Source organism: Macadamia integrifolia, chromosome 1 (assembly GCF_013358625.1).
Source record: "Macadamia integrifolia cultivar HAES 741 chromosome 1, SCU_Mint_v3, whole genome shotgun sequence".
NCBI lineage: Eukaryota > Viridiplantae > Streptophyta > Magnoliopsida > Proteales > Proteaceae > Macadamia > Macadamia integrifolia.
This window is the reverse complement of record NC_056557.1, coordinates 7,494,142-7,509,576: the sequence shown is the minus strand read 5'-3', so window position 1 is coordinate 7,509,576 and position 15,435 is coordinate 7,494,142. Positions and strand designations below refer to the sequence as shown.

General features: G+C 40.9%; 1 protein-coding gene and 1 pseudogene across 1 annotated transcript; both read right to left on the bottom strand.

Annotated features, from left to right (window-relative positions):
• Nucleotides 1-770: 770 nt before the first annotated feature.
• Nucleotides 771-1,598, bottom strand: LOC122074264 (ferredoxin-2, mitochondrial). Its single transcript, XM_042639106.1, has one exon. It carries the CDS (start codon nt 1,397-1,399, stop codon nt 905-907), a length of 495 nt encoding a protein of 164 aa, XP_042495040.1. The 5' UTR covers nt 1,400-1,598; the 3' UTR covers nt 771-904.
• A 4,611-nt stretch (nt 1,599-6,209) lies between these two features.
• Nucleotides 6,210-9,937, bottom strand: LOC122057407 (annotated as a pseudogene).
• Nucleotides 9,938-15,435: the final 5,498 nt, after the last annotated feature.

Sequence of the window (15,435 nt, the reverse complement as noted above, 5' to 3'; positions counted from 1 at the left end):
TAACTCTCAAAAAAGTAAAAAGATAGGAAGAAAACATGAAGACAACCACCTCAGAATAGAGGTATATGTGAGTGTTTTTGTGTGTGTGTGTGTGTGTGTGTAAGAGAGAGAGAGAGAGTCCAAAATTCCTTCCATATACTATTTTTCTGGTTCGTGAACACCTCTGAAGAACATTTAAATGAAGCCAACCCTTTCTAATCTGTTTATTACAGCAGGAATTATGTAACAAGCTTTGTTAGCTTATTATGTAGCAAGCTTTGTTGGCTAGCACCGATGCCCATAAACAATGCCTAAGAACAACTAAATAACCACTTTAGAGCTGAAAATCCCAGAGAAGGCAATACTTTGACCACAGACATATAAATTCCAATACTTTTGTTACAAATATAATAAAGCAATGTTCATCAAAAAAAAAAAATATATATATATATATATATATAAAGCAATGGGCTTAAGATAGGTATGTCCAAATCTCCTCCGGAAAATCTTACCAAATGCTCCAATTCAAGGTTTCTTACAATCTTCCTACCAAAATTATATAAGCAGCATAAGTACCTCAAAAAATACATGCAATTTGTTTCAATTACTGTCATCAGATTAACAGAAAGCTGTTTCTAGTTTTTTTTTTTTTTTCTTAATCAAACTTCCTGAAAGGATTTATACAACTATTCAAGTGTTCTATAGACCTATCTATAATCCAGATAGAGCGTTTAGAAATAGCATTTCGAGTACCATGCCCAAAATAAAAAAATTTCAACAACCTTTCAAGATAAACAAAGCATGAAAGCAAATCACATTTCCAGAGAACCCATTTGTCCTCAAAAGTTTTCAATTATTTTACCAAAACAGAACAGATTCAAAACGGATAAGAGAAAAGGAGAGCCCTAACTCATCCCGAGTAATCTTACGGGGTATCCCAGGGTTTCGGCTCAGGAACAGCGACCACCATACCTTCGAGTTCCGAAGTCAGAACCACTTGGCACCCCAGCCTCGAGTGCTTATTCAAAACCCTAGCCCTCGAATTCCGCTTCAGAACATACTCCTCATCGTATGTACGAGGAGGGAGCCTGTCCAGCCATTCCTCGGCGATATTCACCTCGCATTCAGCAGAACAAGCGTCGATATCTTCAAGTCTGTGCGACGCAGGATCGATCAGTCCATTGTTGGCTAAAGCTTTGAGAAGGGTGTGGCCGGAAAGTCCGACGATTTGGCGTTTCTGACCGTCGGGATCGATGGCGAAGAGCTTCACGATCCGATCTGCGACTTTCTTTGAGGAAGCCTGAGTAAATGTTGGGGCAGAGGTTGCAGATGATCTGGTGATTACTGCTTTGGAGTACAGAGAGATTGAAGAGACCAGAGAGATATGAGAGCAAAATCTCCGCAAACCAGAGATCGCCATAGTTGGGGATTAATTGCCTTGATGGCCTGAAAGCCCTTTTCTGCGCGTCGAAGGGGTATTGTATTCGTAAAAATAGCGGCTTCTTGGGGTAAAAACGTGTTGGCCAATTTCCCTACAAATTCTAAAATGTTGAACGAATTCTATTGCGAAGGCGTGCCAGAAAATTCTCAAATTTTTTAATCCGATTTCTTATCAAATGACAGGACTTGGATCTTCTGTGGAAGTGTGGAACAACAGCGAGTCTAGCGCATAGTTAACAAATTCGGATTCGGGAATTATTCGGACGGAGAATTATTCGGAATAATTCGGACGATTAATTTAAGGATTCGGTCAAAAAAGCGGTCAAAAAATCTTATTGGGGTTTTTTTTAAAAAAAAATTGATTTTTTTTATTTTTTTATTTTTTATTTTTGTTTTTTTTTTTTAAATAATGTTTAAATGGACCGAATAATTCGGTTTAATTCGGATTCGGTCCGAATTATTCGAGAATTATATTCATTTTTGAAAAAGTCGCGAATTTTAAAGAATTTTATTTTAAATTCGGATTCGGTCCGAATTTTTGATAAAATTCTTTAAAATTCGGTTCGGCCGAATAATTCGCGAATTATTCGGCCGAATTGCTAACTATGAGCATAGGTGCCCCATTTGGTTGGAATCCACACTCCGACCAAAAGATAGTGGGTATTTTCACGTGTGCTAATAGAAGGAAGCAACTGATGCACGGAACAGGATTTTGCATTGGTTCCGGATTTCTAATGGGTTGGCTATTCTTTCCGATCTGGGGAGGGAGCCTGGATCTTCTTCAATGCGTATTCGATGGTTGGTGGGTGTTGTTAGTTGTGCATCCCTTGTGAAAGAAAAGTTATGTTTGTCGGGTAGTAGTGATCAGTTACATCACATAGTTGAGGTTGCTTGTAATTTGTTACGTCTTAGTTTTACCTTTTTTCTTTCGTCACGCCACTCTCTTGCCAAGAGCCCAGAAGAACAAGTAACATGTTGTTATGAACATGATAAGGGTAGGGAGTGGTTGAGCTATAGTGGATGACGTGTGTAGTGGTGTGACTTATGTATATGGAAGTATGGATTACATGGGTTATGTGGGTAACGTGATATTAGGTAGTGCGTGTAGTTATCGCAAGTGTTGTATGTTACTCAAATTGTTCTTGAGTAATTATTAATTGTTATTTAAATAGAAGTCCTACAGTATCGGGAGGTATCTTTGAACCCGATAACAACCTTGTTGTTCTGAGGAGGGTGCCTTAATACGTCCATCTTATCTCTTGATTTCTTGTTTCAATTCCCTAACTTATCCAAGATAGGTACGTCACGACAAAGGAGGAATTTTCCTTCAAATGTACCACATGTGTAGTACGTTTTTGCAAGAGGATGTGATGAAGAGTGTAAAATTTATGGTGGGGTAATTGGTGAAGAAGAGTGAGGCAGTGGGGTCAGAATGAGCTCACGGGACTAGTTAGGCTGAAGGCCTGGATATTCCTTGTTAGTCAAAAAAATAAAAAACGAAGAAGAAGAAGAGTGAGGTGGAGGCATTGCACGAAAATGGGGAACTTGGGTGAGGTTATTGTTTCAAAAGCCCATGAATCAAGTTACAGAAGGGCGGGTTTGGTACTGCTATTGGGTTCATCTCGTTTACAGAAATGAATCATATCATGCCTGTTCGTTTTGTTTTTTTTTTTCTTTTTTTCTTTTTTTCCTTTTTTCCTGTAAGGGAAAGTAGAGAATCCTGTTGAGCAGAATTTAAAAGCTGATTTGGGAGAATTGATAATAATGGTATAATTGATTGATGGATTTTTTTCCTTTTAAGAATATCATCGTAGAACTCAGGTGCTTGTACTTCAAATGTAGATATTGTAATGTAGAAAGTCCAATATCTTATTATGGAAATCACACTTCTCCGTTGTGTTATAAAAAAAGACTTCAAAATTAAAGGGCCAACAAAAAGGTATACTTCAGTTGGCTGCCTCTGACCCTTGCAGTTGACACTTCAGTAGGTGTAGGATTACAAATAGATGAGGCAATTCTCACATTTCAAGCTGTTCAAGTATGGGCAGAGCTTTATCCCCACCACCACCGCCATCACAACTTAAAAAGGAAAAATCATCCCCACCACCACCGCCATTACACCTAAAAAAACAGAAAAATCATCGCTAGATTAAGGGTGTTAGTTGTTTGGTTCCGATGTACTGGTGTAGAAGGTTTGATTATGTTCGGTGCAGGATTTTTTAAGTAAAATCAAAATTAAAATTGAAATCATTTATAAATAATTTTCTTATGTTTTCTAATTTTTTTATTTAAACAAATTGTTTACCTTTAAATTTTGTAGTGAAATTGATGTAAATTGTAACAATGAATTTAATTTTTTATTGTTATATATATTTTTTAATAGTTTTTTAATATAAACTTAATTTGTTTTTATTGAAATGTATGTAAACTTAACATTGAATGACTTAAACTTACTATATATATAATTCATTGTATATAAGCTTAAAGAGCTTATTTTATTAAAATCCAAATGTTTGGTCGGCTCTGGTGAGGTGAATTTTTGGCTTGATAACTGGTCAAGTATAGACTCCCTAATCGACAATGTTGATGGTGCCTTGAATGTGAACATTGAAACTCAGATAAAAGATGTGTTTAGAGGTGATGGCAATTGGGATCAAAACGTGTTGAATGTTAATGACTTCCCGGAGATTAGGGATTATATTCTCAACTCCAACATTATGTCATCAAATAAAGTTGACAGATTGGTTTGGACCCCGATGAGCGATGGCTCTTTCTCTACTAAGTCAGCGTGGAATGAGATCTGATTGCACTCTCCTTAAGTTCCTTACTCTAAATGGTTATGGAATACGTCAGTTCCTCCCAAAGTTAGTTTTCTTTTCATGCCAAATCTTAAATGGAAAAATTCCAACCAATGATGGTTTAATGAAATCGGTATTCCATTGGAATCTAAATGCTCTTGTTGTAGGGATCCTTGGAGGGAAACGACAACTCACACTTTATTGGTGGGAACAACTGCTTCTAAGGTTTGGAATTTTTTCGGAAGAACAATAGACATTGATGTTATTTCATCTCAGGATCTTGGTAATAGGATCCTTTATTGGCAGTCCTGTGCTAGTGTAAAGGCTATTTGCAAAGTACATCATGGGCTTGTTACCAACATTTATAGTTTGGGAATTATGGAAAGAAAGAAATAGGAAAAGACATGGTGAAGGCTCACTTGCATCATCTGCCATCATTGAGAGAGTTAAAAATTGGATTCGTGAGATCACTTATCTCACTAAATTCTCTCAACCCCTTTTTTGGAAAGATGTTCTTATTCTGCAGGTATTTAAGTTAAATCCTCCTATTAGTCGAGTTAAGGCTCCAATTCCTATATATTGGTGCCCTCCCTTTCATACTGTTAAACTGAATGTGGATGGAGCAAATAAGGGAAATCCGAGTAAAAGTAGTGGAGGAGGCATTATTAGAAACAATAACGGGAATGTTCTTGCGGCATTCTCTAAGTTCTATGGGATGTGTTCAAATTCAATGGCTGAGTTGAGAGCCCCTAGAGATGGATTGAGATTGTGTGGGGAATTGGGCCTCTTCGATTTTTATGTTTATTCTGATTCCTCCTTGATTGTGAAGCTGGTTACCCAAAGATCATGTAATTTGTAGAGTTGTTGGTATTGGTTTCAGGAAGTTATCAACCTCTGCGATTCTTTGAGAGCCCACGTCTCATTTTCATTTCAGGAAAGCAATCGAACAGCGGATTGATTAGCTAATTTTGCTTGTGAGTCTACAATAAAGTTGATTTTCCATGGTGATGATCCTCTTCCAGATGATCTTAGTTGCATCATTCGAGAGGACAAATTTGGTTTACCAATCTTCAGAATGTAACAATTTATTTTATAAGGGTTTTTTTTTTTGGGTTTTGAGAGTGATAGAGTGACTTGTCTCTCCTGGGTTGGGGAAAGGCAGGTTATGTCCCCTCCCCTTGTCTTTTTATTATCAATTTTATTTTTAATAAAATTCTAGGTGCTATCCCTGGTCCCAGATAATATTCGGGGTAAAAAAAAAAATTGCATACATTCGGTTTGACAATTTACTTAAACGGTATATTAGCGGTTTAAACTTTAAAACCAAAATCGAATCACGGTTTCAATTTTAAAACCAAAACCGAACCATTTAATAAATGGTTTCATGATTTTAATGTAAACAATTCGGTTTTGATTTCAAATTCACATCGTGGATAGTGGAAGTAATGGCCAAAGTAATAATTTGGGTAGATCCTCAAATGCTAGTTGTTATGGAGAGAGTGCCCAAATACTTTTAAGTTTACATCGAGCTAGCTATTCATTTTTTATGTGAAATTATTACATGTTGACGATAGAATGTGATAATGGAGGACAGGAATTGAAGGCTACCACGATTGAATGAAGGCAGAGCAGCTCGGAGGAGAGAAGATCATCCCTTAAGATGAATTTGGGATGAGGGTTTGGCCAACGAGTACAAAGGTCAGTGACATGGACCGAAAATTGAGTTTGTAAGAATTTTTTCTTTTTTATTTTATACTAAAAGATCATTTGTATTGAAAAAAAAAAACATTTTGGACACAAAGTAACTATAACATAGCATTTCTGTGGGAAACGAGAAGCCACATGGGGAACTTTGATTGGTAGGGATGAAATGTTTGTTCACACATTTTGAGATTAGATCATCTGTACCAAAATTGTGGATGCATTTTATTTCCTTGATACATTTTTTTTTATCTTTAAAAAATAAAAAAATAAAAGACTCTAAGAATTATTCTAGTGCATAAGATAAGCATCTACTGGAAAACGTGGCTTAGCATGTGCAAGCAAGGGTTTAGCCAATAAGAGATTGGTTCTTGACTCCCTGAGTTCAATCCTAGACACACCGGGTGTTACTCCCCAACTGAACCCTTGTAGAAGCCTAGCCAATAACATAATAGTCATGGCAGAGCCGAGCGTGCTCCCCAAGCACCCACGCCTCCCAGTACCAAACAAGATGAACTGGAGCTCCGGCTCAGCCAGGTTAACCTCAAGCGAAGGATCCTTCAAATGACGCTCAGGGTTGAAGTTGAGTGGGTCATCCCAAACTTTAGGGTTTCAGCCTAGCCCAACTCGGCTTAATAAGACATGGCTACCTTGAGGAATGAAATTGCCGGCGACCGTTGTATCGGCATTAGATACATGTGGAAGATTAAAGGGCGCGATGGGGTGGAGCCGAAAGGCTTCTCTAGCACATGCCTTTCTTTTCCAACGACCCTGTCAATTTCTTCGGTAGCTTTCTGAAGCATCTCAGGCTGGTTGATCATCTCTGCCAAGGCCCATTCCACCCCATTGGATGGATTGTCCACTGCTGAATAGATTAATTCCTGCAAAAATGGATTAAACTTCCAATAATGGTTTTGTAATAATCAATTAATCAAGGAAGGCTCAAGAAGAATACCCTCAAGATCCCCATCTATAAATGGTCATATGGGCCTAGATTCACTAGTTACTGGATTAATGTATTGAATCCAGAGTCCAGACCTCAAATCCAAAGCCTGATCGAGTTTTGGCTTTACTTTGACTAGGTTTAATTGCATGTATGAGTGTCAAAAAAGTCTGGCCAGCTCAAACCCGCTCTAGCCTGCCCTGAGCCTGTACAAAGCCTAGGCTGAATTGTTCAACCCGTAGAGTGGGCTTAGGCTGAGATTTTGAAGCCCGAGGTCGGAGTGAGCTAGGCCTAGGCTGTGCTTGGCCCAACCCAATCTGACCCTATATACATGATGTTTATCTCAATCTGTGTATAAAAATATATCATCACTAACACACCAAGGCACCGTTTGATAACATTTCTGCCGTTTCTATGTCGAGAAACAGAAGAAACATAAATTTCCATTTCTAGGAACAGAAACGGTTTTGTAGGTGTTTGATATACCTTGTTTATGAAAACATCGTTCCCCGCCCTCATGACAGGTCTCTTTGCTACCTGGGTGGTGAGACCCGTATCATGGTGGTGGACCGCCACTCCAGCCTTGCAGACCTCTCTACCCGGCTCTCTCGTAGCCTCCTCCATGGACGCTCTTTCACCCTCAAGTACCAACTCCCCAACGAAGACCTCGACTCCCTCATCTCCGTCATCACCGACAAAGATCTCAAGAACATGATCGAAGAGTACGATCGCACCACCACTTCCTCCTTGAAGCCCTCTCGCCTCTGCGTCTTCCTCTTTCCTACCAAGCCCGAAACAGCCGCCTCGGTCAGCTATCTCCTCAACGATTCCAAGTCAAGAAATTGGTTCTTGGATGCCCTCAACGGTGCTAGAATCCTGCCCAGAGGGATCTCTGCTGACACAGCTTCTGTTAATGGCTTGCTAGGTCTGAACGATGCCATCCATGTCCACCCTAATGCTGATGGGGAGCCTCAACCTGATTTTGTGGGTGGCAATATAAAGCAGGTTAATAAATCTGAGCAAGATGTTTAATTGCTATCGGATTCTCCAATGATGGAAACCAATTCCTCTTTTGGTTCAACATCTTCCTCACCTTCTATGTCTAATTTGCCTCCGATTCAGGTTCATGTTGAGGATGGTGGTCGCTTGCATGATCAGAAAGTTGGGCTAGGGGAACATTTCTTGCATCTGAGCGTCACTGCTCCGCAGAAGCAAGAGGAGGGCTTTGTTTCACTATCTTCTCCTCCACCTGTTCCAACCCGTACTATCACAGCTACAGCAATGGCGTCAGCTGGTGCCGTTAACCCTACTACTATTGCTAGTGAATACTTCGGCAGGATTTACTCGGATGACGAGCGATCAGACCATGGGACCCATGTTGGTTTCTGGAAGCTGCCGCAGCCGCAATTGCAACAGAGGACTAATATGGGAGTTGATTTACCTTCGCCAGATGCAGCTATAAGGCACCTTCAATCTCTCTGAGTTCCACAAGTCTGTTTCCAGAAACGACGAAACGAGTTCTACTTGTTCCGTCGTTTCTGTTTCTTGAACCAAAAATAGATATAAATTTCTATTTTTGTTTCTGTAATTAGGTGAAACGGAATAGTTTTATCAAACGTTTTTTGTTCCGTTTCTGTCGTTTCTTGACACAAAAATGGCAGAAACGCGTTTCTTGAAATGTTATCAAACGGGCCCCAAATTTATTATAATTTAAACCACCCATACCATCACACTTATACATTTTTAATCCACAAACATTTTAATTCTCCACTACACACCATTCACCTTCATTATGATTTATAACATTAACTTATTTACTTCCCTTCTAATTCATCATACTACCTGGGTCAGTCAAGACTACCCCGGTCCCGATCAGGGTCAATCAGGGCCAAGCTATGTTGGTTTGAGCCTGACAGGATTGGGACTAGGTTGAGTTAAGAAACCTAGTGATGGGCAGGAGTTTGAAAAAACCTAGTCCATTGACACTCCTAATTGCATGGATACCTTAAGACAGAAAAGATAAATGATGCAGTTAGAATCATACCGCAGTTTGAGCTTTGATCTCTTCTGCGGACAGCAATGGCTTTCCATTTGAATCTTTAATTGAAATGACAATAGCAAGAAGATCTTGAGCTTCTTTCCTCTTCCCTTCTCTCCATTCTCCAATCCTCTCATCAATTATGGGGTCATGGTGCTTGTCAACAATCCTAGTAGCTTCCTTCAAAATCTTCTCATGTCCCATTAAATCAAACCTCCACAAACTAGGCATATAATCTGATACACAAAATGCGTATGCGTGAGAAAGCACAGTGAAGAGGGCATTGACATATTCTTCTTCTTCAATGCCAGGCCCTCCATCCTTCTTTCCTTCCCCAAGGTATCTCTTGTTGAACTTCATCTTCCTAATGATATTGCCACTATATTGCCTAGCTACAACCCTGACGTTCACAACTGAACCAGTACTAGTGCATTGGTTGTATACATAGTAGACAAGATTATCTGCCTCTTCTGTTCTTTTCTCAAGGAGCCATTGAAGTCTCCTGGGATTGATAACCTCAGAAGCCACCACTCTCCTCATCTTCTTCCATTGATCACCCCATGGCACAACAACAAGGGACAAGAACTCACGGCTTGAGTACTCGATCCCCATTGTAATAGGCCTTGAAGCAAAGGTAGCATCATATTTTTACAAGAATTCTCGAGCAATCTCCGGGCAAGTTACCGGAATTACATGCACCTCACCAAATCGAAAACACGTGATTTCGGTATTCATTTCCTTCATAAGCCCATGTATCCACCGGAATATCGGCTTCTTTCGGTACAATTCCGGGATGCAGCCAACTATAGGCCATGGTGCTGGACCAGGTGGGAGTGGCGCAGCTGGCCTAGATTTCTTATGAATCTTAGAACGAAATTGTGCAATGAAAAGAAGGGAAACAAAGATGAGAAGTACTGCAGTGATTGGGTGGGTGAAGCTTATTAGGGTTCCTGGGAGGCTGGTGGTGGCTGCCGGAGTAACACCGAATGTGAGGGTCAGGTTTGGGGAAGAGATGTTAGAGGTGTTGTTGTTCTTCATGGCCGCTAATGAAGGTGATGTGCAGGTGATAAAGGATGAGAGAAGGGAGTGTTGAGAAACCCCCATAGATATAGGAGTCCGGATCAGATCTCATACGGGAGCTCTCCCCTACATCCCTTAGGCCAACGGGTGCCACTCATTCTCAATCCTTTTCTTCTCCTTCTCCTCCTCCTCCTCCTCCTCCTCCTCCTCTCCTCCGCTCCCTTGCTCTCTCTCTCTCTCTCTCTCACACACACACATTTAAGGGCAAATAATCCCATCTCCTTCCCTATCCTTCAAGACATGAAGCATGTTGTGTTTTATTTAGGATAATATATTTTTCGTTTTTGCTCCAAAAGAGCTCGACAGTTTAGCTGACACTTTTGATAAGGAAAGTGACCCGTGATGTACAGGATGAAAATCCTCTGTTTTTCTCATCCCTGCTTTTCCTTGTTTTGCTACCTGCAGAACACGACACGTGGACAATTTTAACATCAACGGTCAAGGTTGGTTGAGGATTATTACATCCGGTGCGTTGGTCTTAAAGTTGTCCGCATGTCGTGTTCTGGAGGTAGCAAAACAAGGAAAAACAGGGATGAGAAAAACAGAGGATTTTTTTCCTGATGTACAAGACTATTTGACCTCAATCCGATTCCATGGATTTTGGATGTCTCTAATTCCAAATTCATGCGTTCTTTAGGTCTTTTTCAATAAATCATTTTCAACAAAAAAAAAAAATCTTTTATTTATTTTTTTTTTTTTTAATTGAATATTTATTATTATTTGTTTTTAGTCCGGCACAATAGATTTAAGTATCGATCTTAGCTAATACTGATTCGATACCAAAAAAAAAAATTAATAAAGTATTTGATGAACAGTCACTCAATTTTGACTGTTTTACGATTCCAGAAGATGATCCAGAATTGGTCAATCACGTTTATTAAAAGTGGACAATAGAGTAGTTGTATCAGCCAAAACGATGGTCATGAATCTTTTCTCTTCACTTTGGACCAATTTTTAGATCAATTGTGATTTCTTGGTCCATGGTCATGAGTCTTTTCTCTAGACTTTGGACCAATTTTGAGATCAGTTGTGATTTCTTGGTCCTTTTTTTGAGGGGGATCTTAGTTTTCGATTTAGCTAGATTGGGTTGGTAAAAGCATACATGTGGGTAGGGGTGTCAATCCATCGGTTTGGATTGATTTCAATTTAGTACTTTCAAAGATTTCGATGTGAAAATCGGTGAAATCATAACATGAATCAATAAGGGTGCATCGATTTTGACTGATCTTGATTTGGTTTTGAGTTCTTATTGGCTTCTTTTATCAGTTAATATTGGTTCGGTCTCGATTTATCATGTAATATTAGAAAATATTGTGTATGCTAGTGGTATACCTAAATTTGTCTCTCTCCTAGCTCCCTCCCTTTGAAAAGTACCCCTATGCGCCTCTCATCCCAGTCCTCCCATTGATTAAACGACTAACTCCAAGAAATTTGATGGCACACCTAACCTCCCCTATAAATATATTTATTAAAAGTATGAAAAAGTGTTTATTTTATGATCCCTAACGGTTTCTTATATGGTTATATTGGTTTTTATTTGGTCTTTCAATTTTGTTTCGTATCTTTAGCAGTTTTGATGCGGTTCAATTTGATTTACGTCAGCCAAAACACGATCCATACTTATAAGCTCATCCGATTTGTTCAATTTGGTTTCATTGGTTCGGGATAGGTTTTAACACCCCTATATGTGGGGCAGCCCACACGCCACACTGCGCATGGGTCACGCTGTCATGGGTTCATGTGTTCTGAAACTTCAATCGCTCATATTTGTTGGGGGAGCATAGTTTTTCATGACAGAATATGGTGATATATATGGTTCAGGTTGTCTGGGCAGCATGAAGTCCATGGTGGCTAACTTTGGCATTGGATCTTTGCTGAATAGAAAAGATTGAAGATCGCAGAAATAGAGCATGAATAGTATACATGTGGAAGAGCCTGAGTTTTCTTTCTTTGATAATTGGATTTAAGGAGAGAGAGAGAGAGAGAAATGCCCTATTTTCTTGTAGTGCAATCTCAAAACAAAATTTCTATTCAATTATTTACAATTTTTGATAAATTAAGTAAAATATATTCAATGTGATATAGCTCAGATCTCTTTACCCGCAGCTGCGACAGGTTGCACAATATTATTGGCATACCATCTCACTCTATTTCCTCAATTTTGACTAAAAAAAGTTGGGGGCATCCGACATACATATAAACGTCTCTCCTATCAAGATACGTCACCTGACAAGGGTCATAAGAAGAGACCATCATCCTCTCCCCATAAGCTCACCTATAATGTCATGCCAGATATAAAGGTGAGTCATACAAGAAACCAGAAGGAAGGATGTCATAATCAGGCAATTAAGATATTAGTCCCTACGTAGCAATTAAGAAAGGGACCTTCTAGAACATGGAATACATACTACCAGTGTCTCAACTAAGATAAATAGAACCACGGACTCAAAGGTGAGGAAGCGGATAACTCTTAACGCTTCTTCTGGTCCCAGAACTCACATCTGTTGCTCCACATCTCCAATCTTTTCTTCTACCTATTATCATCTTTCTTCTTTCAGGTCATTGGCCAAGGAAGATGGATGTAGTTCACTTGCAACACAATGTGAGAGCATTCATCAAACATTCATGTCCTAGAGAGGCTGGAGTTCCTATTTAAGGCCCGTTTGATTTTGTTTCTATATCTAAAAACAGTAGAAATGGCATAGAAATGGTTTTTTCCATTTTTGTGTTAAGAAGCAATTTTTGGAATTGAAAAAGTTGTTTGGTTTTTCTGTTTCCTGAAACGTTTTCAACAGTGTAGTCGGGTTCAAGACACGAGTGAAAGCACAATGTTGCAGATATGCAGCTCACGAATGAAGGCATGATATTGGAGTTGTAGATATGCTTTGTAAATGTTGAAATAGTCTATTGGCATTAACATTAATGAGTGTACAATGGTGCTCTTATATAGATATTACAATTATTGAGTTATAGACAAACTCTATGATCACATGTGGGATCCTATTCCAACTCTGCTGTCTTATGAGGTAGTATTGGACTGCAAGTAGTCTCTAGAGTTTGTGCTCACTGAAAATGCCTACAATGTAGGAGAGGTTGTTGAGTATGAGTATGACTCTAGAGGTTGAGTTCGAGTGGGACGCTAACTGTCCTGATACCCCCCCTCAAGGTGGGGATTTGAATGGTCGAATCCGCAGTTTGTACCGTAGAAAGGAGAACCGTGTAGAGCTGAGAGCTTTGGTAAGGATATCGGCTATCTGGTCATGGGTTGAAATGAACTGCACTTGAAGATCCTTGGAGGCGACTTTATCACGAACAAAGTGGAAGTCAATTTCAACATGCTTGGTACGAGCATGAAAGACCGGATTGACCGAAAGGTAAGTGGCCCCAATGTTGTCACACCAAAGAATGGGTGCAATGGGAACAAGGATCCCTAATTCCTCAAAGAGAGAGCGAAGCCAAGTGAGTTCGGCGCAGGCATCAGCCACTGCTTTGTACTCAGACTCAGTGGAGGAGCGTGCAACTGTCTTCTGCTTCTTAGAGGCCCAGGAGATCAAATTAGAACCCATATAGACGGCATAGCCTCCTGTGGATTTACGATCCTTACTGTCACCAACCCAGTCAGCATCAGAGAATGCTTGTAATTGGAGGGAACTAGATTTGGAGATGAACAACCCATGATCCTTGGTTCCTTGGAGATAGCGTAGAATCCGTTTGACTAGTGTCCAATGGTCTTCGGTGGGGGCATGCATAAACTGGCAGGCACGGTTCACTGAATAAGCCACATCAGACCTAGTGAGGGTGATGTATTGGAGAGCACCGACAATGAAGCGATATCTGGTGGGGTCCGAAAGAAGGACACCCCCTGTGGAAGATGCTGCAAAGGTGGTGGCCATGGGAGTAGTGACGGGCTTACAGTCAATCATGACAGCCCTCTGGAGGAGATCAGTGATGTACCGGTGTTGAGAGAGGAGGACACCATCAGACCGATATAGGGCTTCAATACCAAGAAAAAAGGTGAGACGACCAAGATCCTTGATAGAGAATTCTGAAGCAAGTTGATGAAGGAGAGTCTGAACATAAGTTGGTTGGTTGCAAGTGGGTGTACCGCATCAAACGGAAGGCAGATGGCTCCCTTGAGCGCTATAAGGCCCGTTTAGTTGCTAAAGGATTTCATCAACAACCTGGTCTTTACTATCATGAGACCTTTAGCCCTGTCATCAAACCTACTACCATACGAACGGCCCTCTCCTTGGCCATATCTAACGGATGGACTGTTCGTCAGCTTGATGTTCAGAATGCATTCTTGCATGGTATTCTATCTGAGGAAGTCTACATGGCTCAACCCCAGGGTTTTGAAGATGCCCTGCGCCCTAATCATGTCTATCACCTCCACAAGTCCCTCTATGGGCTCAAACATGCTCCTAGGGCTTGGTTTCACAGGTTAACTGAGTTCCTCACTCGCTCCGGTTTTCGGTCATCCCAAACCGACACACCACTATTTATCTACATGCAGGGCTCTGTTGTCACATATGTCCTTGTCTACATCAATGACATCTTGGTTACAGGGAACCAACCAACTCATGTTCAGACTCGATGCATAGGTGGAGAATTGGGTTAAGTCAATGGTGGAATGGTGGGTGGCTCCAGTATCAGGGATCCAAGAGGTGGTGAAGGATTGTGGAGGTGTGGGGTGATGGGGTGGAGGTGAGATGGTAGGGGGTTGAGGGGTAGGGAAGGGTGTAGTATGGTAGGCGTTGGGTTGACGTGGTGGCCGATTGTAGGGACGGGGAGGGTTAGGTAGAATGGCGGCTCTAGTAGGTCCCTGTGGGAGGTAGTAGCAAGTGTCTGTCTGATGATTAGTGCGTCCACAGATTGTGCATGGATTGTGAGCGAATGCATTAGAGCGACCAAATCCACTAGCACGGCCACGACCACGGCCTCGGGAGGAGCTTGTACCAGCAGTGGAAGGAGGGCCACGGCCTTGGTGAGTGACATGGGCTGACTCATCGATGGCAGGATCAACAATGGGAAGGCGTGAGTGGAGAAGGTTCTCGTGACTCATAAGGAGACCATGCATGTCGGTGTAGGAGATGGGCTCCTTTTGTGCCATCATAATGGAGGCAAGGGCTTGATAGTCAGGGCGTAGGGCCTGAAAGATGTGGATGTTAAAGTCTTCCGATGGGAGGGGCTTCCCTACAGCTGCTAGCTCATCGGAGAGATGCTTGGCTCGATGGAGAAACTGAGTAATGGTCTCATCTAGTTTGTGAACCAGATTTTGAAGGGAGACGTTGAGAGACAGAATCCTGGTTGTAGATGGAGAACTGAATGCAGCATGGAGTGCATCCCAGATCTCTTTGCTAGTGGTCTATCCGACTGCTAATGAAAAGGCCTCTTCAGAGAGAGAGACGATGAGAAGGCTCATAATAAAAGCATCTTGTTCACACCATACCTTGGCT

Excerpts from the sequence above, each read along its gene's own strand:
- LOC122074264 (XM_042639106.1), bottom strand. The coding sequence starts at position 1,399 with ATGGCGATCTCTGGTTTGCGGAGATTTTGCTCTCATATCTCTCTGGTC.